At 39.8% G+C, this 26883-nt stretch overlaps 2 protein-coding genes and 2 pseudogenes across 2 annotated transcripts; 2 read left to right on the plus strand and 2 right to left on the minus strand.

Annotated features, from left to right (window-relative positions):
* Positions 1–878: 878 nt before the first annotated feature.
* Positions 879–12628, minus strand: LOC137734480 (uncharacterized; annotated as a pseudogene).
* A 997-nt stretch (positions 12629–13625) lies between these two features.
* On the plus strand, positions 13626–15431 carry LOC137735754 (uncharacterized; annotated as a pseudogene).
* Positions 15432–16307: 876 nt separating this feature from the next.
* On the plus strand, positions 16308–20650 carry LOC137734152 (uncharacterized aarF domain-containing protein kinase At5g05200, chloroplastic). The gene is made up of 10 exons (XM_068473448.1): positions 16308–16669; positions 17202–17344; positions 17746–17859; positions 18014–18202; positions 18288–18443; positions 18797–19062; positions 19166–19263; positions 19570–19748; positions 20051–20167; positions 20289–20650. The coding sequence occupies exons 1-10, from the start codon at positions 16447–16449 to the stop codon at positions 20466–20468; spliced, it is 1665 nt and encodes a 554-aa protein (XP_068329549.1). The 5' UTR covers positions 16308–16446; the 3' UTR covers positions 20469–20650.
* Positions 20651–21106: 456 nt separating this feature from the next.
* Positions 21107–26572, minus strand: LOC137733125 (uncharacterized). The gene is made up of 3 exons (XM_068472285.1): positions 26106–26572; positions 25743–25948; positions 21107–25175 (listed from the first exon to the last, which is right to left on the minus strand). Exons 2-3 carry the CDS (start codon positions 25861–25863, stop codon positions 21667–21669), a joined length of 3630 nt encoding a protein of 1209 aa, XP_068328386.1. The 5' UTR covers positions 25864–25948; positions 26106–26572; the 3' UTR covers positions 21107–21666.
* Positions 26573–26883: the final 311 nt, after the last annotated feature.

A 26883-nucleotide genomic window follows, 5' to 3' on the forward strand; every position in this document is an offset into this window, starting at 1 on the left:
GCTCCAAAAGGCCTCACTGAAAGGTACATGCAGGCATGGACATATAAGGCCCAAAGACCACGCCCTCACGGGCGATGTGGGATACTACAATCCACCCCCCTTAGGGAGCCCGACGTCCTCGTCGGCACACCACGACCGTGAGTCTGGCTCTGATACCAAATTGTCACATCCCGCCTTCCCTCGCAGTGATATTGTCCGCTTTGGCATTCCCTGCCCTGGACTAGGTCGCAGACAGCAGGGCTACCGCACGGTTTTGTCTTTGCAAGCCGCAGCTCCAAAAGGCCTCACTGAAAGGTACATGCAGGCATGGACATATAAGGCCCAAAGACCACGCCCTCACGGGCGATGTGGGATACTACAGGAACCAAATTACTACATACCATAACTATTCTGTGTGTCAGAAACATAGTCTAATACAATATATGCTTAATATGTTTAGTTGGAAATTAGAGATTATTTAGTGTGCTGGAAACATGACCAGTACATCATGTATTATACTATAATGACATATAGTGTACCAAACCACGTTTCCGGCACACTGAAAAATTTCACCATACATATGGATGGGTCAAGCACGCTTGACGTCATCGTTTTTGTATTTTCTGAAATCTTTCATATTCCTTGCCACAGTTTCCACAAAGAATATGACATGCGGATAAGCCTACCCAATACTACGCTTTCAGTATTGACAAATCAATTTAATTTTTTGGATGTGAAAGTTTCGACTTCGTCGAAATGAACCAACAATAATTTAGTTCTAAGCTCATCATATATGAATCGAGCTAAGACTAAAAAAATATCAATAAATTTTAGTGCAACTAGTACCGGCCACAAATCAATTTTTAGACCAAAAGAATACTTCAGAGAGGGATTTTAGAATTTAGTGACTGGTATCTGTGTAATTAGCATTGGACATCCAAAAAATTAGCAATAAATAAAGAAGGATTCAATATATACAAGAAAAATGATAGTGTGAAAATAAAATTATAATTAAACAAAAAACATGATTGCAAAAGCCTAACAAAATCTCTTTTTTTTTTTTCATTTTTCCTGTGTTGCAATGTGTTTCTACGAAATTGCTACTGTACTTTCAGCTGCTATGTTATGGTAATGAAGAAGATGCATGCTGCTCCTTACGTCTCTTCTCAGCTGCTATGGCAGCAGCCACATAAGGTGGCAAATGCCGTAGGCTTTCCATTGGGTTCTCGTCGGGAATTTCAGTTGGCCTTTCGTTAGTTTCTGGTGCCGGGGGTGGCACCGTTGCGAATAAGGACTCAATGTCTTTTTATGTGAAGAAAGGCTGGTCTTGGTTCTTCTTGTTCCCGATGAATGCAGTGCTGTTCCGGCTTTTGTTGAGTTTATATATACTCTCTTCAACCGTGTCTTTAACCTAACTCCACAAAATGACTTAGCGTGATTAAATATCGAAAATGCACAGATAATTGTGTTCTCACAAGCACTTTCTAGTAACATGGTAGTGAATCCTAAAACAAGTTGTCCTATAAAACACAGAAGTATCGGAAAGGGAGATGAACATACTATGAAACGATGAGCTATGGTCTTGCTTTTCTGTCTGATTCGATGGACCCGGCTGATTGCTTGTGCTTCTACTGCTGGATTGAGAAGCGGCTCGACAAGGATAACATGCTTCGCTTCTAGAAGATTGAAGCCGTTGGCTCCATGTTGAATTAAGAGCAGCAACACTTAAAAAGATTTTTGCTCGGGTTTCTGTCCACGTAGCTTGTGATTTCCTTTTGCACTTATCTTTTCTCCTTTGAATTCGCTAATGGCAACTTGCGATTTCCTTTACTTACACAGCAAGCGTATTTAGAAAAAGGGAGAAGCAATTCCAAGTTCAGTAAATTTTATCTGCTGTAAATTTGGTAATGGCTACTTACCTTCCTCCTTTCATCCCAGTATGTGTAATGTCATTAGCAGGGAAGGATTCTTCTTGTCACTGCTTCACTCTGCACGAGTACCCCGCCCCAAATGAACATTAATCTAAACTTGCTGACACAAACTATACTAATAAAGTGGCAAGGGTCAGCGGGAAATGACGAAGAGGTATGCTAGAGTTCTTATTTGTTTGGTCAAGGAACCGCACTTACAAAATCGAAGATAGATAGAACACATACCTTTGTTCCATATGAAACTTGGACCACGACAGATGCTTCAGACATTTCACGACTCTTGGTTGTATGAAGCACAGAAGAAGCACAAGTTTCACTCTGTCCATCATCAGCATGAGCAATGTTTCCAACATCACTATGTTGTCGACATGTTGGGCCTTTTACCCACTTATCATGAACCTTGTTAAGTTGTTATGCCGTTCAGTAATTGCAAAGAGGAACAGTTGTGAACTCGAATTAAACGATAGTTAATTAAGAGAATAAAGGAATTATCAGGGAAGAGACGCACCAAGAAAATAATAATAATAATAATAATAATAAAAGGAGGACAAAAGGCAATTAGCAGGCTGGAGACACAGATAGAAGATTGCCACTAATGACTCACGTAAGGTTTCCCAATAGCTACAGTTAGCCTACTGAATCACATTTTTGTTCAACCAAGGAAGGCTCCCGGAGATTTTAGCAGAAGACTGGCGTAAAGATTTTCGAACATACAGACTTGTATAAACTCCTATTTATTAAGGCAATGGTTATATCATGGAGATGGTATGGTGAATACTTACATTTACAGCATGTAAGATGCCCCCACGGAAAAACAATCTTCCGAATCATTAATGGATCTTGACAAACAGGGCATGTTTCTTTATCGCCTGTAGGTATGCATCCATTTTTCTGTTCTGTGGATGTTGGAATGGTGACTGCCCCTTCAGCTACCGACGAAGGGTTTGGACTTTCCAACGGCACCTTTTGTTTAGCTTGTACCAGACCCTGGGAACAATAAAAAAGAGCTAGTATCGACTACCGACAGCAGCAACAACAAAGACATTCTATATTTTATAGTTTAACAAGCAGAAAGGTCAGTGCGCAAAGCATACCACCAAAGGGCACACAATTCTGCACCCAAAAGAAAATCTAAATATGAATGGTTAAAAATGGACTTTTGCTTCTAGCTTTAAATAACGAAGTTTCCCCTTTGTAACAGACAACGAATTCAAGGACGTGAACTTGTAGCTACTATATAGGACGCTAGCTGAAGGTAATTCTTCTTCACTTAAAGCATCAAGAGCTTTATCATCCTCATCTTCGGCCAGGCGCAGTCTTGAGGTTGCCATGTTAATTTCATCATAAGCTTGTAGAATTTGAGCTTGGTAAGAAAGAAAAAGGATCATATCTTGCGAAAGCCTAACGGGAATACTATTAGCGGACAATTAGCATGCCAAAGAAAACAAAAGTTTAGCACGAGTAGCCTCCGTTCTGTGATCCATCAACTACAGGAGTTGTTAGTTTCAGAGTTAAATAGTTGCTACTGAAAGAATAGTACAATACAGGACATACCTCTAGAATGTGGAGGTGCTTTGTGGATTCTGATATACCATCCCTCCCTAATTGGGCCTTGCAATGATTTCTTATAACTCCAAGAACAACCTCTAATTCAGATGGAGATTTTGAAACCTATCATCCAAATATGATAAACAGGACAAATTATAGAAGCTCTATACTTTAGTTTCGGTGCCATTTAAAGTATAAACGAAAGACAGCTGCATTTTATCACCCCTTAAGGATGAACAAAACTAATAGTGAGATAAAGTGACTGACCACAGCTTTTCCAGCATCTCTCTTCTTCGACTCCTTATTAGAATTGGATGATGTTGAATCTTTATGTGGCTGCGACAAATTCTGATAAAAACGATTAAGTTCAGAGTTCTTCTGCAAAGCCACAGCCTCTTCAGCACATGTAGCTGTCCCTCCGCCTGCTTTTTCTCTGCGAAAGAGCCTTGCTTCATATTCCTAGTAAGGAAATCAGAAATTGTAAAAACAAATCAACAAGGATTAAAAAAAAAAAAGAATAAGAGTAACAAACCCGGAAAAATTCATCTAGTTCAAATAGAACACATAGAGGACCATCATCATAAGCCTTGCAATTTCGACAATTTCTCACGCGGTGAATATCCTCTTCCTTTGGCTTCTCCATCGTCTGATCAATTTCTAAAAGTCGATCAAGCAACACCTTCCTAGTGTTGGTATTTGACAGTTTACTAACTCAATACCAAAATATGTGGGTGATAAGTTTACAAACTCTATCACACCTCTTTCACTTTGCACTCTCAAATAAAATTGGACAAAGAAAGAAATAGAGAAAGGAGGGAAGCAACAAGCTTTGGCAAAACACTTGGACTTTGATATATGAAAAGATTTACAAATTGTTGGAATAAGAAAGCTTACAAGCTTCTTCACAATTGGAAGTGGGATTTGGATGGGATGATTTACAATGCTTGAGAACTTGGGTATTTATAGCAAACCAAATGATTAAACTAAGATTATTTATTACCACACAAAACACATTAATTGCACCTAATAATTTTTATTCAACCATACCTAACATTGCCTAACTTTCAATGCCTAACTTTGACATTGATTTTCAACAATAGCAACCTGTTTTGATTTGAATTTCCAACACACCTCCTCAAATCAAAACGCCTTCATTCCTAGCATTTCACGCAGTAGCCGGAATGTTTCAATTGGCAATGGCTTTGTGAAGATGTCTGCCACTTGTTCCTTGGTGTGACAGTAGACAAGTTCAATTGTCTTTTGCTTCACATGGTCCCTTAGAAAATGGAACCTGGTATCAATGTGCTTGCTCCTTCCATGTTGAACAGGATTCTTTGCAAGTTTGATTGCAGACACGTTATCTACGTGAATCACAGTCGATTCCACTTGTGGATGACACACTGACTTCAACAGATTTCTTAACCAAATTGCCTCACACACGGTTGAGGCTACAGCAACATACTCGGCTTCACATGATGACAAAGCAACAATTGATTGCTTCTTTGAAGTCCATGAGAAAGCTGTTGATCCTAGAAAAAACACATAGCCAGTTGTGCTTTTCCTTTCATCTTGGTCACCTCCCCAATCACTATCTGAATAACCAAATAATTTTGCATCTTCACCAAAATTATAAAATAGACCATAGTTTAGAGTACCTCTTATGTACCTCAAAATTCTCTTGGCGGCCAGCCAATGAGACTCCCTTGGTGTTTCCATGTATCGACTCACGAGTCCAACACCATAAACTATATCAGGTCTTGTGATTGTAAGGTACCTTAGGCTTCCAACGAGGCTTTTGTACACTGTTGAGTTTACAAACTCACCCTCTCCTCCTTTGGACAGCTTCAATCCAGTTGCGACTGGGGTATTGACAGTGTTGCACTTGTCCATATTGAACTTCTTCAATATGTCTCTCATGTACCTTTGTTGAGAGATGTAGATACCATCACTTTCTTGCTTCACTTCTATGCCAAGAAAGTATGACATTAATCCATTGTCAGTCATCTCGAATTCACTGAACATGGATTGCTTGAACTCATGGAACATTGCCTCATTGTTTCCTGTAAACAATAAATCATCTACATAGAGACAAATAATTAAGAACTCCCCTTTTTCACCATTCTTCATGTAAACTGAATGCTCGTATGGACATTTCTGAAATCCATTTTGGTGAAGGTAGTTGTCGATCCTTGAGTTCCAAGCTCGTGGTGCTTGCTTGAGGCCGTACAAAGCCTTCTTCAAACGATACACCTTATCTTCTTCTCCTTGTACTTGGAAGCCTTCCGGTTGTTCCACGTACACTTCTTCCTCAAGTACTCCATTAAGGAAGGCTGACTTGACATCTAGTTGATAAATTTTCCATTTATGATGTGCGGCAAGAGAGATTAGCAATCTTACCGTGTCAAGTCTCGCAACTGGAGCATAGACTTCATCATAGTCCACTCCATACTTCTGTTTGTAGCCCTTTGCTACAAGCCTTGATTTGTATCGATCCACACTCCCATCTGCAGTGCGTTTGATCTTGTAAACCCACTTGACACCAATAGCCTTCTGATTTGGTGGGAGCTTTGTCAGCTCCCAAGTGTCATTCTTCTCGATGGCATGGATCTCTTCTTCCATGGCTTTCTTCCAACAATCTTCTTCCACAGCTTCATTGAATGAGAAAGGCTCGTGGTCTGCATACAAGCAGAAAAGGTTGGTTTCTTCTTCTTCTTCTTGTCCATAAATCTCTGTGAGACTCCTTAACCTCACTGGAGTTGAGGAGCTGCTTTCCTCACTAGATGTAGGACCACTCCTTGCAATTCTGTGCACTGGAGTTGTTGTGATTGTTTGAGCAGGCTGTTGCTCAATCGGTGGTACAACTTCTGGTTCTTCAAAATCAGTGGAGACGATCTTCTCTTTACTGACTTCTTTGTTGTTCCACGTCCATGTCTCTTCCTCACTGAAGATGACATCTCTACTAACCACTAGTTTGCCAGTTAGTGGGTTGTAGAGCTTGTATGCCTTGGACTCTTCACTATAGCCCACAAACACACACTTCTCACCTCTATCATCAAGTTTCCTCCTCTTGGCTTCTGGAACTTGAGCATATGCAACACACCCAAAAATTCTTAGGTGTGTAACATTCGGCTTGTATCCACTCCAAGCCTCTTGTGGTGTCATCCTCTTGACACTCTTTGTTGGACATCGATTCAACAAATAAATCGAACAAGCTACAGCTTCTGCCCATAACTCTTTTGGCAAATTCTTCTCCTTAAGCATGGACCTTGTCATGTCAAGGATGGTTCGATTCTTTCTTTCGGCTATCCCATTTTGCTGTGGGGTATAGGCAGCAGTAAGTTGATGCCTAATTCCTTGCTCCTTGCAGTATGCTTGGAAAGCATTGGAGGTGTACTCTCCACCTCTATCTGATCTCACAGCCACAAGCTTGTGGTTACTTTCTGCCTCTGTGAGTGCCTTGAACTCCTTGAAAATTTTTAGGGCAGCTGACTTCTCCTTGAGAAAATAGACCCAAGTCTTTCTACTGAAATCATCAATGAAGGTAATAAAATACCTATTACCTCCATAAGACATGGGATCCAATGGACCACATATATCTGTGTGCACCAACTGCAGTGGTGCCTTTGCTCTCCATGTATCACCAACAGGGAACGATAGTCGTGCTTGCTTGCCAAGCACACAACCTTCACATACTTGGCGTGTGGCTTCAATCTGGGGTAGACCACGAACCATTCCTCCACTTGACAGCAACTTTAGGCCATTGAAATTAAGATGGCCAAATCGAAGATGCCATTTCCATGACTCATCTTCCATTACACCGATGTTGCAGCTTCCAATCTTTGTGTTCAAATTCAACGGAAACATCCGGTTCTTTGACATTCGAACACGTGCAATAAGCTTTCTCCTTGCATTCCTGAGAGTGAGAAGCATGTTCTCCATATGTATAATGTACCCTTTCTGGAGCAGTTGACCAATGCTCAGAATGTTGCTCTTCATACCTGGTATGTAGTAGGTATCGGAGATGTATTCTTCTCTTCCATCCTTCTGGATGATCTTGATCTTCCCTTTGCCTTCAACTGGCAACTTTGAGGAGTCACCAAGACTTACAGATCCATAGGCCCCTTTTTTGAGTTCGGGAAAAAACTCCTTCTTTCCACACATGTGATTGCTTGCACCAGAGTCCAAATACCAAACATCTTGTTGGCTACTGGAATAATGGTGTGCTAGTAAGACTGTAAGTTCTTCATCAGTATTTCCACTTGATTCTGCCATGTTGACATGCTCACCATTTTTATGTGAACATTCATTGGCATAATGTCCATATTGCTTACAGTTGTGACACTGGATATGCGCCTTTCCTCGAGTAGATCTCCACTCCTGAGACTGACCTTGATTTTGTGCATAGCCTCGACCTCTTCCTCGGGCTCGTCCTCGGCTACGGTTGGATGAGCTCCCACGACGTGAGTTCCACTGCCCACGACCTTTATTTGGTTTGTCAATATTCAACTTTGACTCCAAAGCTTGCTCTAGCGTTGTGGGGCTTGCATTCTTCTGAATGCGTTGCTCGTGAACTAGGAGGGATCCTAGTAGCTCTTCTGCGCTCATTACCTCCAAATCCTTGGATTCCTCAATGGCAGTCACCACATGCTCAAACTTAGATGTGAGTGACCAGAGTATCTTCTCCACAACTCGTACTTCATCGAGTCTCTCGCCATTTCTCCTCATCTGATTTACTATCACAATGAGCCTTGAGTGATAGTCGGAGATGCTCTCCCCTTCATTCATATGAGCAGTTTCAAAATCTGCTCGAAGTGATTGTAACGTCACTTTCTTGACTCGATCTACTCCTTTGTAGATTGTACTGAGTGTATCCCATACTTGCTTGCTCGTTGTTGCTTCTGCAACCTTCTCGAACGTTGAATCTTCCAAACCCTGGTATAGAAGATACAGTGCCTTTTGGTCCTTCTTTCGTAAGTCCTTGAGAGTGTTCCTTTGATCCGCAGTATATACGGCTTCTTGCTCGGCAGTGGGTACAACATACCCACTACTGACAACTTCCCATAGCTCCTGTGATCCAAACAATGCTTTGAATTGGATGCACCATCTTTCATAATTTTCTTTCTTCAATGTGGGAACTTGGAGTTGCACTAAGTTGGACGCCATAACTGCTGCACCTGCCAGAATGATATTCTGGCTCTGATACCAATTGTTGGTATTTGACAGTTTACTAACTCAATACCAAAATATGTGGGTGATAAGTTTACAAACTCTATCACACCTCTTTCACTTTGCACTCTCAAATAAAATTGGACAAAGAAAGAAATAGAGAAAGGAGGGAAGCAACAAGCTTTGGCAAAACACTTGGACTTTGATATATGAAAAGATTTACAAATTGTTGGAATAAGAAAGCTTACAAGCTTCTTCACAATTGGAAGTGGGATTTGGATGGGATGATTTACAATGCTTGAGAACTTGGGTATTTATAGCAAACCAAATGATTAAACTAAGATTATTTATTACCACACAAAACACATTAATTGCACCTAATAATTTTTATTCAACCATACCTAACATTGCCTAACTTTCAATGCCTAACTTTGACATTGATTTTCAACAATAGCAACCTGTTTTGATTTGAATTTCCAACACCTAGATGCTGCTAATTGGTCCAAACCAGTCTGCACATGATACTTCAGGCCACTTATGCTTCGGAAACTATATACCAAAGGAACACAAAATTAATCAGAATCCACAAAATATTAGACAGCTAGACTCAGTTTACTTGAAAGTATTGGAAGCCACAAGCAACATTCTCGAGATACTGGTGAAGAGATAAACAGTGCAAAAGGTCAAATATATGACCCTGCAGTAGATGTGATGTAGCGAACCCAAATGTTTACTTACCGAGACGCAATTCTCAATGACCTCCCATTGTTTAGAGTTGTTACAAGGGCCTCTTCAATCTTTCTGATCAAATCCCTAGAGAGGCCTGTGTTCTTTTCAGCATGAAGAAGGGCTTCCAACCACCAAACTGTACTTAGATCTTTTCCATCGCTGATTGCATTGCAAACCTTCAAAACAGTTTACCTAAATGTTAAAACATATTAAGGAATAAAGCGATGATAAAAAAAAGAACAATATATGGAAAAAATATTCATAAAATTATTAGCCTGCTCAAAACCATAAAAAAGAAAGGCAGAGAACTAAAATGAACTACCATCGGTTATCTAGCATAGAAAGTCCTAGATGTTGATCACAAGTTTCAATGCCCTGTATCTTAGAGGCCATTTTACTAGAGCTCCCAGGAAACTGTTCTTTTGAAGGGCAGCAGTTTGTTGCCAATGTGAGTATTTCAGCAAGATTATGATAAATGTGGATATTCAACAAAGGGTCCAGGCGGAAATCCTCAGAGTGCTCTTCAGCTAAATCCAGCGCTTCCTTGTACAGGGATATAGCTGGAGTGAAATGTTGTTCAAGTATAGCTATCCCGGCAAACCCTCCTAAGTGCTTCCTCTCCTGCTACCTTTGTTTTACCTACAAGAATCTACAGAACAAGATCCCATAAAACAAAAAGAATTAATAAAAAAAAGTGTAGGTAATGATGTACAGAAACGTACCATCAGTATTTCCTCCATAGTCATGGGGGACTATTGCAGAGAACGAAGCCCAAAGCTTCATACTTGAGGGTGGCAGCAGGCTTGGCGAAGCTTTAACAGTGTGTTCAGAAGCTTTCCTGCCTCTGCGTGTGTGATGAGTGGATCTGATGAATCATTAAATTCTAAGCATCCTGGAACAGCATAAAAATATCAGACCTAAGAATTGCATCTTCACATGTAACTTTAGTGTTACTTATAGACTTAAATGAAGTTGCAAAATAATCATTAACAACCTCTGACTTTTCTTTTCCGAATATCATCTTTCGAACTGTCAATCACTTCTTGGGCATAACTCACACACGTTTCGTGTTGCCTTTGGTAAAAGTGTTCTTCTACTGGAGATAAAGTGAGCCAGGAGAGGCATTCCTCCTGAGGAGGAAGCTCCAACTCATCTTCAACATGCACTTTCAAAGATCGCCACATAATTTTCTTGAAATCTTTATGTGCAAATTCCATAGCTGCCACATCTCTCCTCTGAAAAGGCAAGTGAAAAAAAATTAAGGAAGTGGTCTGATATACCGTATACTTACATTGAACTCAATGACTCACTAAAACTAATAGGAGAAAGCAAGAACGATATCTTTGGAAAAATCATGAGAAAACACTTACAACCCCAAATGAGTAATAGAAGGATGCGCTCGTGATAAATGGGCGCATTTTTCTTGAGTCAAAGTGTCAACTTGGCTAAAAAGTATACATTAAGCCTTAGATTTTATCTTAATCGTTTCAATTATCTGGCATCTTAGAAATTTTGGCAACGGCAAGCATCCACTAGTTTTAGAAAATAATTGAATTGAAACAACGAAGGATGCACCGAACTTCATACCTCATATGGATCTCGTATAATTCAATCCACCACCTAGAACCATCAAATGGGCAGGCATTGGGAAATCGTAGAAGTCCATATAAGTCATCAAGTTTGCGTTGCACAGGAGTCCCTGTAATGCACCAACGGTGCTTTGCTTACAACCGCATAGCCATTTCTGTGGTCGCAGAAGCATTATTCTCCACCATTTGAGCCTCATCCAAACTAACTCTCCATCAGAATATCCTGGTCAGAACAGTTTGGAACAACAGGTTACCTAAAACAAAATGGCATGTCATCATCTTGAAAAATACATGTCCAAGAGAAAGTTGCTTCTAAATCAACCCAATGATGTTCTAAGGTAAAGCACTGAAGTATGTAAACCCTAATAAGAAAGGAGAAAAAAACCAAGAAATTAAGGCAAATGCTAAACAACTTGAACACTGATCTTTTACAAGAACATGATGGCATTTAAGTACATTTGCTTCAAGAGGTCATGACGAGGGAGCAGCAGTTAACAAAATAAGTGGCTGAAAACTGGGAAATTATTTTTGTACCAAATACGTATCATTCCAAACAAATGATCCAAATGCAAGGGAAAAGATCAATGTTATGCAACATTCTTGCAAGCAATCAGGCAAAGATCTTATACAATGCTTTGAAGAATCCGTACAAACTAGTGTAGCCAATTTTTTAGCAAAGTAAAAAAAAAAAAGAGGCAGGAACATCACAAGTTTTGAAGGAACCTTTTATGGAATCTCATCAAGCGCTGGTCACCTTCATGCCTATCAGAGTCGTGTGACAGGTCCTCTTTAAGCACATCATATGTTGTTAACACAATGTCAGCGCTAACAAGTTCACTGATATCAATTTCCGACACGTTTGAAAAAGAAGTCTCCCTCACACCTTCATAGATACATGTTTTTAAAGAACCTGCACGAGTATGACTGGGATAATAAGAAAAGTCAGTAGGTACAACATCCGTCATCTGGTGATAAATAATTCATAACCTTCGCAAGACCATGTCAAGCAATAAACATGGTCAAAATTGAATCGATTTATCACAAATGAGTCATCTAAGGAGATTGAAGGATAGCATAAGAAATATTTAACAGTTTAACAACCCTATCCTTTTGGGATAAATGACAAATCAACTTACGGACTTTAATGCACTGTCTAACAGTGCTGAGATTTGCAAATGCAAGATAGTTAAGACATAAAATATACCGTAAAATTTCAGCATGCCATTGGAGCAAAATAGGAGCCGGACAAATTGTAAGAGTGGCACCAGTAGCCACAGGAGAGGTGGTAGCCTGTATCAGTTCTGAGCATAGCTGGCAAATATATTTCCCATCTCTTTCAACTACAGTGGTTGTATTTTTCCTTTTTATGTGCTTCTGAGAGGCCTCACTGGATTTGATGGATTTTCCATCTGCTGAATAACCGACACAGTCTGCATGTTGCCATGCATCGCATATGTCACACTGTACCCATAATCCTGTGTATGACAACATATTTTCACTCACAACTCCACATACTCATTCAACTCGCTCCCTTTTAAATCTTTTAAGATTGATTTTCTGATCTTTGGTAGCTTGAGATACATAATCAGCAAATATGCTGTCTTCATCTGCTGACTTCGGATGCGCAAATATGCAAGCAAGGAGTTCAATAGTTTTCCCCATGCACATCTCATCTGTGATCGTCATAAAAGATAAACGTCACAGAAAGCAATTATGGAAACACCAGTCCTTCCTTCAGAATGAGAAATACAATACTTAAGAAAGATAAAACATTATTAATCATATTTCGTCTATTGCCAAAAATAGCAATGGATACTTTGAAAAGGCAAAAGTACAAGTTGATAGAGAACTTCACTAAATATGTCGTAGAAGAAACTTTAGGAACTGGTAAATGGAAAATTTGCAATCACTTGTAATATCTGTTTCATTCCTAGTTTTTCGTTCAAGTAGGGTTTTATGATTAAGCTATTTAAGAAAACTAGGCAATTAAGTTAACGTACAATCTTTCAAAAAAAGTTTAAAGTACAAAAACAGGAACGACGAATTAATTCAACGGAAATTAATAATCGAATAAAACCACAATAATTTATGGAGAATTTCGAACCTGTGTGAGCAGTGGATTCAACTTCAAGAGGCGGGCATGCGGTTCTCTCCCTCCTCCCGGGTACTGAGCTCACGCGCGAATTGCGACTCGGCAACGTGCAAACTTTGTATAATTCGACCTTTTCGTATCTGTGCTCCTGTTAGTTTTTTTCTGTTCAAACGTATATTATATTAGGTTAGATGTTAAATTAGTCGTCCACGAAATTTGAATTCAATACCTTTTTATTAATGTGGTAAAAAAAGCTCGCCTAATGTCATGCCAGTCAACGGCATCTCGGTTATTTCCATAGTTCGTAGCATTTTGATTGGTCCGTTAATAGCTTGTTTGGATTTGTTTTTGAAATAATTGAAATCGTTTTTTATAAAAATGTTTTTAGAATCAACCATTAATAAAGATGTAAATAACTCTTAGAAAAGCACTTAAAATGTTTTCCGAAGAAGTACATAACAGATGTTTTTTTTTAAAGAAAGCACTTTAAATATTTTTGAAATTCAAAAATATTTTCACTAAAAATGTTTTCAATCATTTTAAAAATAGTTGAATACATTATATTTTTTTGCCCAAAATTGCGTCGTTCTGGGAACAATTTTAGGAAATAGGGTTTTAAGGGTCAAGTCTGTGATCAATTTCTAGGGTTTATAATTTCAGTCCCCGAATGAAAGGAGGAAGGAAGAATCTGAAGAGGACGGTGGAGCAACAGAGCTTAACGTTAGAAGATGGTCACTCTGTAATGCAAGTGCTTTCTCTCCGCGGATCCAACCTCATCGAGGTGTGCTCTTCTATTCCAATTCAATTTTTAGGGTTTTTGACACAGAAAGAAAAACCCTTCTAAAACCCTGATCCCAATTCGATCTCTTTGCGAAAATGCAGTAGTGGGTTTCGATCAATTTGTAAAAAAAATGAGGTGGGTTGGGCCTAATCTTTAGGTTCAGATGCTGTTCGAAAAGAAAGTTGTAAACTTGGATTTTCACATTGTGTTTAGAATTGCTTAGCTTGCTTCTGATTCTGCTGTAATTGTTTAAGGTAATGGATGCGAAAGGAGAGAAATCATTGGCGCTGTTTCCAGCTAAGTTTTCAAAGAGCATGTGGATAAAGCGAGGTTGGTTTCCTATGTACGTATCTCATTTCAACGTATTCTAGCAATTGTAGCAAAAAAAAAAAGGCTGAATTTGGGTCGATTTTCAAGTGGCAGGGAGTTTTGTTGTGGTTGATGCAAGTGGGAAGGAGAAGGTTCTTGAATCTGGAAGCAAGGTGGCATGCATTGTTTCGCAAGTTCTGTTTTACGAACAAGTTCGGGTTACTGAAGAAATCACCAGACTGGTGTGTATTCGCATCCCATTGTAAAATGTTTATCACTATCTCAACAGAAAATGCAGCTTCTGTAGCTTAAACGTTTCATAGTGCGATGGCTTTTTTATGTTTCGGTTACTTCATATCAAACTTTGAAATTTCCCTCGAACAAACTCAGTGTTTGCTCCGACCTTCTCTTTATTTGGGTAAATATGTGCTGTTTCAGCATTGATTACAGCTTAAGAAAGATGAAACTGCCAAAATTGTGTGTTCTTTTAAAACAGTAATCCAACATGCCACCGTAGTTTCCATGCCAAGCACATAATTGTATGGAGGGAAAATGTGTACTGAAGAAATCGCCAGATCGGTGTGTATTCTCGTCCCATTGTAAAATGATCTATCACTATCTCAACAGAAAATGCAGCTTGTGTAGCTTAAACTTTTAATAGTGCGATGGCTTTCTTATGTTTCGGTTACTTCATATCAAAGAAATTTTCCTCGAACAAACTCAGTGCTTGCTCCGACCTGCCAAAATTGTTTGATCTTTCAAAAGTAGTAATCCAACATGCCATCGTAGTTTTCATGCCAAGCACATAATTTTATCTGAGGGATAGAAAAAGGTTGCTCATGGTCATGGAAGTGTGATGTAAAATCTGTAGCCTTTGTGGCACTTCCTGTTTAATGTCTTTAGGTGATCTTAAGATTCCCACTGTTGTTTCTTGGTGATCTTTTGTTCCTTATATTTGCTTTTGCCGCCCAATGCAGGCCAGAACTCTTCAAATCCGAAGTTTCAGATGGATGCGTAGGAAGTTCGCAGGGAGACACCTCCCAACAAGAAGACAATGAGCTCAACTCAAGCGACGATGATGGATTTCCTCCACTAGAGGCCAATACAAACAGGAATAAACCAGCTGACCGGAAATCGGATTCCGACTCAGATTCCGGTTCAACATAAGTCAGAATAGGACTTTTTGAGTTTAGAAACCGACTCTTTGGGTAGTTCTGCAGTGGATGTAGATGAATCACCAGTGAGGATAACAGTGTCAAATTTTAATCCGGAATTTTTGTTGGGTTGACTAGCCATGTAATCTTGTATTCCAATGCAAATACACAGTTAATGGCAAAACAAACATTTATCCAAGTTACTTTTACTGTTGTACTTTCTCTTTTACCGTTGGATTGCGATCGAACAGTAGTTTACTACAATTTTCTTAGTTTAAGAGAACGGGAATTATCGTTGTACGGAGGCTTCATTTTTAACCACTGTGTCTCAGAGTCAAATTACACTTACAAAATAAAAAATTAAGATTTAAAGAAACATGGCACAAAATAATAGAAAAGCCAGGAGGATCTGGCCGGATCTTCTTGTACTAGTTTGGTACTGATGTGCTTTTATAAAAAGTGGGTATAAAAAAAAGTTGAGCTCAAAAAGGTGGTTAGTAAACATTTAAAAACAACTTATTTTTACAATTTTGGGTGAAAAAAAAACTGAAAACGTGAAGCAACAAAAATAAGATTATTCTTACAGCACATTAGTAGCAGTTTTTTTCAAAACACAGCAATACCAAACCAGCCATTTGTGTGGATTTTGAGGATCCTCCAATTACATCCGTTCATACATCATGCAGTCAGAAATTATTGTAAATTTTTTTATTTAAAATTGAATATAAACAGTACCTGATAAAAACTATCAGCACAAAATACAATAAACAGATGTAATTTAAAAATCTTTGAAATGCCGATAAAGAATTTGGCGAGAATCCTCTCTCGTGTAAAAGCGCTTTTAATTGAAGCACTTCCGGACTGTGAGAAATCCCACGGCGGGAAAGTGGACAAGTCTCGGAACCGCGCCAACAGTTAACAGCCTAGCCACGTGGCGTCCTCTCTTTCACTTACGACTCGTGCAACGTTACACAAAATTACAAAAAGATTTTTTTTTTTTTTTTTTTTTTTCAGCAATTACAGAGCGAGAGTAATTAACAGGCATTCACAAGCTGACAGAGAACGACGTCGTGAAAGTTTCCAAATTCCGCTTTGACACTTGCAAATTCCGAGCCCCGATTTAATTTCCAGAAATTTTGGTAATTTCTTTGTTTTTTGAGGTGAAGAGATGGCTGTTTCGATGGTCTCAGCAGTGAGAGGCGGTCGTTTGCCGGCACTTCACCGTCATCACGGCCGTCAGATGATTCTGAGCTCGTCCTCCTCGTCGATTATTGGTAGTTGGGGTTCGTTAAAATCATCGAAGCAGCTTAATTGCAGCTCAAACTCAAGGGGCTTCACTCTCTTTGCCCGTTACTCTCAAGCTCAGGATGTTTACTCCTCCCGCCTTCAAGGTGCTTAAATTGTCTCTCCCTTTGGCTTTTGGATTTTGGGTTTGAATCTTGGTTTCTGGGTTTATCTCAAGCTTAAATCTTTATTTGATTTGTGGGTTTTTTTGATAATTTATTTGTTACCCATGCGAACAAAATAGTAGATTATACTTCTGCTAATGGTTATGTTCTGCTCACATTGATATTTTTAATCATGAAGATGTGAACTTCTTGGTGTTTCGCTTAATGGGTACCTTGAAAAATGTTCATTTTTTCACTTCTTTTAGTGAGTGGTTGGCTGTTGCTTTTTTCATGGATGTACAGAAGTGAAACATAGGTGTAAAAACTGCTGAAGCAGAAGTACAACTCTTCTGTTTGGCAGACAGTTATCAATTAGTTGCATCACCTCTCAGAGTGAGAAGGAAACTTTGATTCGCGCCTTTGTTTAGACCCGGGCATGGGCATCTGTGTTCTTTAGGCTTGAATTCTTTTCTTTCTTGATCATTCTATTCGTTTGAGGTTTTAACATGAAGCTGGAATTTCATGTCGTTACCAGATAGGTTTCAAGACTTGCCTAAACTGGTGGAGGACATTCTCCAAACATCAGTAAGCACAGGCCCACGCGGCGCTCTTAGGATGGTCCAAGGTATTCAGGCGTTTATTGGGGTTGGGGGGGAGTGGCTTGCCGACGTATCAAAGGTAACAGGAACTTCAATTTTTATGGTTTTACTTTCTTTATGCAATAGACTTTGTTTCCTACTGCTCAAGTCTTTCCTTTTAGTTATATTTTTTTCAGGTTTTCTCATTTTTTATTCTGTACATGAGGATTGTGCAAATTTCATATCTTTTCCATTTTAACATATCATCACGAGCATTTGATTGTTGCATTGCTTGCTTGGCTTTCACCTTGTGCAATTGCCAATTGAAAGGGTTCAATGACAACATGTGTTGGTTATAACCAATTCCAATAACTTGGATTAAGATTTCACTCAATTGAGTGTTCTGTTAACACCTAGGTATTCGTTAACACTGACCCTTTTATCTGAATAAGCAAAGTCTTCAGGAGTATACTTGTAAATGACCCTACCTTTTGTCTGTAGTCAGCAAACTCATCTGCCGGATTACCAACCCAACTGCAGCTTGGATTGGTGTCCCCCCTTTATTTGAGGAGATTGTTTGAGCGCATGGGGGCAACCTACGTTAAGTTGGGTCAGGTATATCTTGTTTTTATTCTTGTTTTTTGATTGCTACTCCATAAGTTTGTTCATTATATCCAGTGTAAACTAGCAAAATATTATTATTTTACTTTACTATCTTTATTCATTCACTGTACACAATCACTAATGCTATGCTATTTACAAATGATAGTTCATTGCATCTGCACCAACATTGTTCCCACCAGAATATGTTGAAGAATTTCAGAACTGCTTTGACAGAACTCCTGCAGTACCCTTTGCGGAGATTCAAGCAATCTTGCGACAGGAATTGGGAAGACCAATTGACAGTGTTTATGAATATGTTGACCCAACCCCGCTTGCTTCAGCCTCAATAGCACAAGTTCTTTTCTCTTCCTATCAAATTTCTTATGTTCCTCAATCATTCTGTAAGCTTAGTAATAAGATTTGTGATATATTATGTTTAGGTTCATGCTGCAAGGCTAAGAGGCTCCCAAGAAGATGTAGTTATAAAGATCTTGAAACCTGGAATAGAAGATATGTTGGTTGCAGATCTAAATTTTATCTACATTGTTGTCCGCATTTTGGAATTCTTGAGTCCTGATATAAGCCGTGCTTCATTGGTATGTGGACAAAAATTTCTGCAGTTGTAACAATTGACTTTGACTCTTATTGTGGATGACAAGCATAAGCATACTAATTATTTTCGTACTCTTTAAATCATTTACACTGCCAATTTCTTTAGTTACAAGTTTTATTCTGTGAAAGCACAAACATTTAAGCTGATTGTGTAATTATTAGTATCCTTTGGACTCTATGAGTAGTGAAATAATTTGGGACAATGTCAGCATCTTTGATGCTTATTCTTCTATCCTGCCTTGCTCAAAAGAATAAATGTCCATCTAGTATGCATTCATATGTTGCGAAATGATGGTGGATAGAAGTTTCCTTTGTAATCTGTTCATCGTTTCAGTAGGTTGGTATTGTGCAAGATATACGGGAGTCCGTGCTTGAAGAAGTTGATTTCTATAAGGAGGCTGCAAACATTGAGTCCTTTAGGAGATATTTAGAAGCCATGGGACTCACAAGGCAGGCTACGGCTCCAAAAGTGTATCACCAATGCAGCAGCAAACGAGTTTTAACAATGGAGAGGCTGTACGGAGTTCCTCTTACTGACTTAAACAGTATAAGTTCCTTTGTCTCTAATCCGGAGACCAGTCTCATAACTGCCCTTAATGTGTGGTAGGACTTGAATATTTTATCCACCATTCAGTGCTTGTAGTTTTTGTGTTCATTTATTTGTCAAAATTTTTACCTTGTCGCTTGCTATGAAATGTCTCTGTAGGTTTGGCAGTTTGCTTGCCTGTGAAAGCTTCCACGCAGATGTGCATGCAGGGAACCTGTGGTTGTTGCGCGATGGCCGCATTGGGTTTCTTGATTTTGGTATTCATATATCTTCATGCACCAATTGTACTCATTGCTGACTTATAGTTCTGATTGTCTGTCGTATTTTTTTTTCAATGTTTCATTTGCTTATACAATATCTGCACATATGACTAAAGGTTTATACCTTATATAATATATACTAAGCAGAAAAAAACTTGCCTAATGTTTGTTCTTTAACAACTGTGCATAGTCCCAAGATGCAGTACCTACCATTTGCTTGAAAGTTTTAGAAGTTCTCTGTATTTGTCCAATCTTTCAAATGTTATTGAAGTATTTTTGCTTGCGTTTGACTTAAATTTACAGGAATTGTTGGCCGTATATCCCCAAAAACATGGGGTGCCATGGAAATCTTTTTGGCATCAATTGCAGCTGAAGAATATGAATCAATGGCATCTGCGCTGATTGAAATGGGTGCTACAGACACAAATGTTGATACTAAGGCCTTTGCAAGAGACTTGGAAAAGATGTTCTCATCAATAAAGGCAAGCATTAAATTCAGGAGTTTGCTAATTGTGTTTTGCTTTCCAAAAAGGTTAATTTTTCGGTCTGTACTTGTTCTGAGACCATTTCAGAGCTAAGGGAAATTCATGTTTAGCAGAATGGTGCAGCCAAAAGATACCCCTTTTCCTTGCCCTTAAATATTGTGCTGTTTAAAAGAATTCATACTGAAAGAGGTGTGTTGAATCGGAAGTGGCAATAGCCGGATTTAGAATATAGAACGGAAGTGGCTAAATCAGCTTATTGATAACAATCACATTTGCTTCTTACAACTCCTCATGTGCAGGATTTGGATACTGAAGTAGTCATAGCAACTGCCAGGGAGCCATCTACGAATGCAACTGCTGTCTCTGCTAATCTAGTTGTTGATGAGAGACAAATGAATGCACTTTTTCTCGATGTGGTACGCTGTTGACTCCCTTTAGGTTTACATGCCTGCATGATTTAGCGCTGCTTCTGTAGCTTGTGCCATCTTTTGGCAAATTGTTCTGAAGCCACAAACTGCTCGCATGTTCTTATTTCAGATTCGGGTTAGTGAATCATATGGATTGAAATTCCCGCGAGAGTTTGCACTTCTCCTGAAGCAGCTTTTGTATTTTGATCGGTACACCCGTTTGTTGGCCCCGAACTTGAATATGCTCCAAGACCAAAGGATTTCCATCGCTTCTAATCGAAGAACCAACTACAGGAACAATTTCAGATGAACCTAGGAAGTGCAGATGCAGCTTCTTGTAGGTTGTGTAAATGTAAATAAAAAGTTCTCCAGCATTCGGAGTTACATTCAATAGGAACGATATCGAGAACAAGAAGAATATTGTACTCTATACTATACGAAAGCAAAGCGTGTATCGTTTTTTGTTGGAATTGATCATATCAGATTCTTCTCCTTTTTTTTTTTTTTTTTTTTTTTTTTTTTGAGAAGAAACTATAACAATTTATTAAAAAAAGAAAAGTGAAAAACACAGAAGTGGATAAGAAATCCACCAAGAACAGAACAAGAAAATCTCTCATGAGGATCTGATTACAAGTAGGAAAATCTCAACCAAATCACTTTACGACTGCTAACATATCCCACAGTATGTGAGAAAGAGAGTAATTCTTAAAATCATTTGAAACTGAAGCCCAAAGGGCTGTCCAATATCTTACTCTTCCCCATAGATCTGCTACCCCCACACCAGCATAATCCTCAAAAATTCTTTTGTTAAGCTCCAACCAAATGTTCCAAAAAACTGCCGACACCAGACAACCCCGCAAAGCTTTAGCTTTCCTCCCAATTCCTAGAGCCTCAAAATTGGTGCTTAGAAGCTCGAAACAACCCTTTGGAACGACCCAACTAACTCTAACCTCCTGAAACAATTTCCACCACAGTTGAATCGTGTAAGAACAATGAAGAAAAATATGGTTAACACTCTCCTCCTTCGCTTTACACAAACTGCACCAATGGGGAGAAAAGCAAATAAAAGGGCTTCTCCTTTGAATTTGATCACAAGTGTTTGAGAGATTCTTCTCCTATTTTATGTATGGTTTTATGTATAGTTGCACAGGATATGTTGCATATAAACAAATAAATGAAATAGAAATCTCTGGTAAACTTGTATATACACACAACGATCGAAAACTTGATTTCTACATCTTGACATATACTCACTCGTGGGATACTATATCAGAAAGAACGAAAGGAGAGTCCTTTCGCGAAAAACTTTCAAGTCCTAACATGTAGATATGGCAAAAATACGGCAATGTCTGTGTTCGAATCACTTCCCGGAAACCTTTGCTTCCGTCAGGGTTCTATTCACTTTCTCCGACTTTGCAATGCTTCGGGGTCCGGCAAGTGAGACGAATAAGTTCTTCCATTTGAGAAGAATCCTCGGAGCTTCGTGTTATCATACTCTGAGAAATCTGTTACTTCCTTGACCCTCTAATCACCTGGCTTGGCGAAGCATAGCCCATGAGTTTATGAAGTGGTGAACTCGACTTTGCTGGCAGCTCCTCGATTTCTGAGGATAACGACGGTCTTGCTGGCACAAATGTTTCAATTGGATTCTTATCTTTGTTCTGAGACTGTCTCAAAACAAGCTCCTTCCTCTCTTTCATTTGATCCAATGAACTATATGACATATTCCGGTTTTCTGAATCGCCTTGAGGAGAGTTGGAGGGTGCGAGAGCTCCTGGATCACCGTCAGTAGAGTAACCGTTGTAGTAAGAGGGTCCGTAACCATAATCATCCGAACATGAAACGGTATCTGCATGTTGAGCCAAATTACCGCCATTGGCGGCAGCATTATAGTCGCCAACCTCACTCGGAGGAGGGGCTATAGCATTCTGTTCATGGGGGACAATATGCGATCTCTTTCGGAGCGAAAATCTGAGCACCTCCAAGCAAGCCCCACATCGAAGTCTATGGTATCTCCTTTTGAAAAGGAGAAAATCTGCTGGTATCTGCAGTAGTTTTGAGCAGTTGTAACAAGTTATGATAGGGGCTCCACCTGCTATGGGTCGGAAATGTCGCTTAGCCAAATGTTGTTTCTCTCTGTAAAGCTTATTCACATCATGCCTTTGGTGCCTCAGATCATCAGACATTGTTTCACGGCCCCAAAGAGGAAAATCAGATTCCACGTACCGTTCGGGAGTTGAAGGACGAGACTCGTCATAGGATGTCCAGCAACTGTGACCAGGGTGAACCCTACATAACCCGTTGTTGCTGCAACGAACGGGTTGAGGCAAAGGTGCTGAGCACTGCCAGTCTTGGGGTTCATAGTGCAAATATGAAGAATCAGCTTGGTGCCTGCTGGTTGTTGCCTCACTTGAGAAAGGTATACGCATGTTTTTACAGTGGTGTTCGGGGGGATAGTGGCTGCCTGCCATGTGTCTTCTCAGATACCTCTGATAGTTTGGATCATGATAGAGTTCCTCCTCGGATGCCTCATAATCACGGTACTGGGCCATGCTCTTCTCCTTCCAAGTGGCTCCTCTCGCATCCCTTCCACTCGCCTTTCCATTCAAATTGTTAACTTGGTCCTGCAGTTCATAAACCATTCTCAATAGTGTCCTCTTGTCCTCCACAGACATTTCAGATGATTGGTAGCCTGAACTGTGCTGGTACTCGCTATGCAGTTGATTTGTAAGGCCTCTATTTTTGTATCCGCCTTGGGAAACTCTTCGACGGAATGCCATCCTAGACATATATTCATCACTCTGCAATCTATTCCAATCTCGGCTTGGATGGCCTTGTCTTCTAGGTGGCAGTAATGCATCTTGATCCCACTTTCTGTATTTCATCGCATGATCATTCTTCACAGGCAAATTTGACCAGGGATCCCTTGCTTGACGTTGCAATCCTGAATCTCTAGTCATCATGCTATTCGCCATGAATTTATCCCTTCGGATTCTTTCTTCAGAATGAACAATGTTTGAACGTGTATTTCGGTTGAAGAACTGATCATCCATGCCATCATAAGAAGAAACACTGGCATCATAAGCATGATGACTTCTATTTGCTGGGGACCTCGACAGATCTCTAGGTGCACTGCTAAGCTCAAGGCTGGGGAAGAACTCCGTATTTCCAAATGCATCAGGAGACCCTACATGATCAAAGCCTTTGGAAAAAGCACTATTCTGAGGTTCCTCCAGTTGCCCATTAGGAGAAGATGTCAGGGAATCCGCTGCAATGCTTTCCCTTACCGCCATATGAGCAGTAACATCAAAGCCATTAGGAACACTATTCCGAGGTTCCACCTGTTGTTCATTGCGAGAAGATTCAAAGGAATCTGATGAAATGATTTCCCGTGCGGCCATATGAGCAGCAACAATTGAACTACTTCCCCTCGCTTCTCCCTGATTTACAGTATTTGAGCTCTGGAAATCAGAATCAATCTCCTTGTTGATGCCCACGTCCACATTTGTTTCTCCTAAAGGTGAGCTCTCATCATTCGTTGATACTTCTGCACCTTTTCGTGTTTTTGGTAATGTCTCCTGAACTTCGTCACGTGCAAACTCAGTCGATGAACAAAATTCATTGGAAACTTCAAGTTTCTCACTATCAAAATCACGAGAATCATTTTGATCACTCTGATTATTTTGGTCTTCATTTGGTAAGTTTATATCTCCAACTTGTTCATGATCACAATCTTCAGAAGACTCATTGCGACCCTTCATACTGGTTTGATCTGAAGGGCACTCTCCTGAGTCTGGAAGAGTAGCCCCATGATTTGCGCTGCCAAATTCTTTGTCATCAGAAGACTTGATTTCACTCTTGTTATTGTCTTGTTCTGAGAAGCATTTTCCCGAGTCAGGAAAAGTTGCCTCAGGACTTGAGTTGCTAAGCTGCTTGCCTTCTGAAGGTTCACTTAGATCCATCTCGTTGTTTTGGTCCAGTAAACATTCTCCTGAGGCAGGAAAAGTAGATTTTGGACTTGAGCTGCTAAATTTGTTGCCTTCTGAAGACTTAATCTGCTCCTTCTCATTGTTTAGGTTCGAGAAACATTCTCCTCGAACAGTAGCCTTAGGACTTAAGCTGCTGGATTCATTACCTTCTGAAGATTTACTAATGACCGGATTATCTGTCTCATTGTTGTGATCTGAAGCGCATTCTCCTGACTTTGAAAGACTTGCATTATGACCTGAGGTGCCAGATCCTTCGTCTTCGGAAGAGTTATCTTCACTCTTCTCCTTGTTTTGGTCCGAAAAGTATTCTCCTGGGTTTGAAAGACTTGCATTTTGAGTTGAGATGCTAGATTCTTTGACTTCTGAAGACTTATCTTCACTCGTCTCGTTGTTTTGGTCCGAAGAGTATCTTCCCGACTCAAGAAAAGTAAGCTCACGAGTACTTGGGCTGCTAGATTCGTTGTCTTCTGCAGATTTACTCCGATCCCCCTCGTCGTTTTGTTCTGGAAGAGCTGCATTATGACTCGAGCTGCTAGATTTCTTTTCTTCGGAAGGCTTGTCTTCATTCTTCTCATTGTTTTGGTTCGAAAAGAAATTTCCTGATTCAGGATAAGTAGCCTTAGGAGTACTTGAGGTGCTAGACTCGTTGCCTTCTGACGACTTCTTCTGATCCCTCTCATTCTCTTGGTCTACGGGAGCTGCATTATGACTCGAGCTGCTAGATTTCTCTTCTTCGGAAGGCTTGTCTTCATCCTTCTCATTGTTTTGGTTCGAAAAGCAATTTCCTGATTCAGGATAAGTAGCCTTAGGAGTACTTGAGGTGCTAGACTCGTTGCCTTCTGACGACTTCTGATCCCTCTCATTCTCTTGGTCTGAAGAGCATTCTCCGGATTCAGAAAGAGTTGCATTACGAGCTGAACTTCTGGACTTTTTATCTTCAGAAGCGTGATCCAAACGAATCCTCTGAGCTGCCTCAGTGTCATTTAAGCTAGCGCTCTTGCTTCTCAATCCATTTACTCGAGCTTTTGCTGCATTCAGAAGGATGATTTAGGAAACTAATTCGAACAATGAAGTAAAAAACTGTATGTCGAAGTAGTTATCTATAAAACTGCAGGTGAAAAAAAGAGAGCTCAATTACTCCGAACGTTGAATCAACAGACAGAAATGAGATTGGTCCGACATGCGATTTCTCATATTAAACAAACTAAGAAATCGAAGAACACAATCTCGCCAATGTGGGGTTAGGCCGGTTGGCCAGGTCCCATGCACGTTCAAATCCCCCCGCCCAATAAATTGTAGTAGTTTAGAATAGAATATTGCCTTGTCAACCAAAATATCGCGGAAATCTCAATAGCTGATTCCTTCCTTCTCTATACATGTATCATAGTTTTTTTTTTTTTTTTTTTTTGAGTACATCGGGAAAGGGGAGTTGGGCTAAACCAGACAATAGACAGCCTAATTTGGTATCGAATTCATCATCCACGAGATTCGAACCTAAGATCTGACTTACAAGTGAAGAGGAATACTAGACCATAGTTATATATACAACAAAGCAGTTAGCAAATTAAATTTGTGAGATGGTTTGAGTTTAATACCTTGGAGAGTGACACCACATCCGCCGCACTTGTAGACCGGAATATCCGGCAACTCCGCAAGAAGCTGCCGGCATTTCGGACATCGTACCAGTCGAACATTTGCTGTCAGTTCAGGAGACATCTTTGCCCAACACAAACGAAAGGGCTTCCAGTTCCAGCAAAAAAGTCTCAAACTTCGAAGGAAGCTATAGAATTTCAAACACCATCTGCAACACAAACAAAAGGGCTTCCAGTTCCAACAAATTCTCCAAAAAACTAAAAGGGTTTTTCTAAGATCCATGAAACAACAACAAGAACAACAAAAAAAAACATAAAAACAGGAACATTCCGAGCTAGAATTTGAGGAAATTAAGGAAGCAGTACCTGAACAAAACAGAAGCAAAACCTCAGACTTCGGAGAGATCCAAAAGAGAGAGACAGACAGAAAAAAGGCAGTGAATTTGTTTGTCTGTTTGATTTTCACGAAATGGGTGAAGAAGGCAAGGCAAATGGAAGTGTTTGGCAAAAACGTTGAAAACAAAAGCAAATAAAAAATCTTATCTTTGGTGTTTACTGTTTGGCAAAGCTCGTCAAAGTCTTGGGAGTGCGTGAAGGGTTAAGTCTGTGATTTTCCAAGCAGAGGAATCGATGAGGATTTGGAATTGGTCTTCTGCTTTTTTCGTGGTGAAGAAGCTTCTTCCTGGTCAGATCACCGCTGACCGTGAGAAACCCGGTCAAGCTCAAAGACTGACTACAGAGAAGAGAGAGAAGATAGAGAGATGAGTGATACCTCCGCCCGCCGTATTAAAGCGTTCGTCTTGACGTGTCATCTTGTTACTAATTCCGAGCTTGAGAGAAGATAGAGAGATGAGTGATACCTCCGCCAGCCGTATTTAAAGCGTCCGTCTTGACATGTCATCTTGTTACTAACTCCGAGATTAACTTACTTGATACGGAAATATCAAGGTTGCGAGAAATTCTCATGCTCAGTCGGAGAATTATGTCATCCTAATACCCACACACAAACTAGTGAGCCCCCTGTAATTATAGCAAAGATTATCTCTTGGTACTAAAACATAATTCGAGTGGTGTCACCTGATCAATGAATATTTGTTACTTGTAACCATTTAATACAGTTGTTACGTGGTGTCTTTGATTACAT

This window comes from Pyrus communis, chromosome 5 (genome assembly GCF_963583255.1).
Source record: "Pyrus communis chromosome 5, drPyrComm1.1, whole genome shotgun sequence".
Classification (NCBI taxonomy): domain Eukaryota; kingdom Viridiplantae; phylum Streptophyta; class Magnoliopsida; order Rosales; family Rosaceae; genus Pyrus; species Pyrus communis.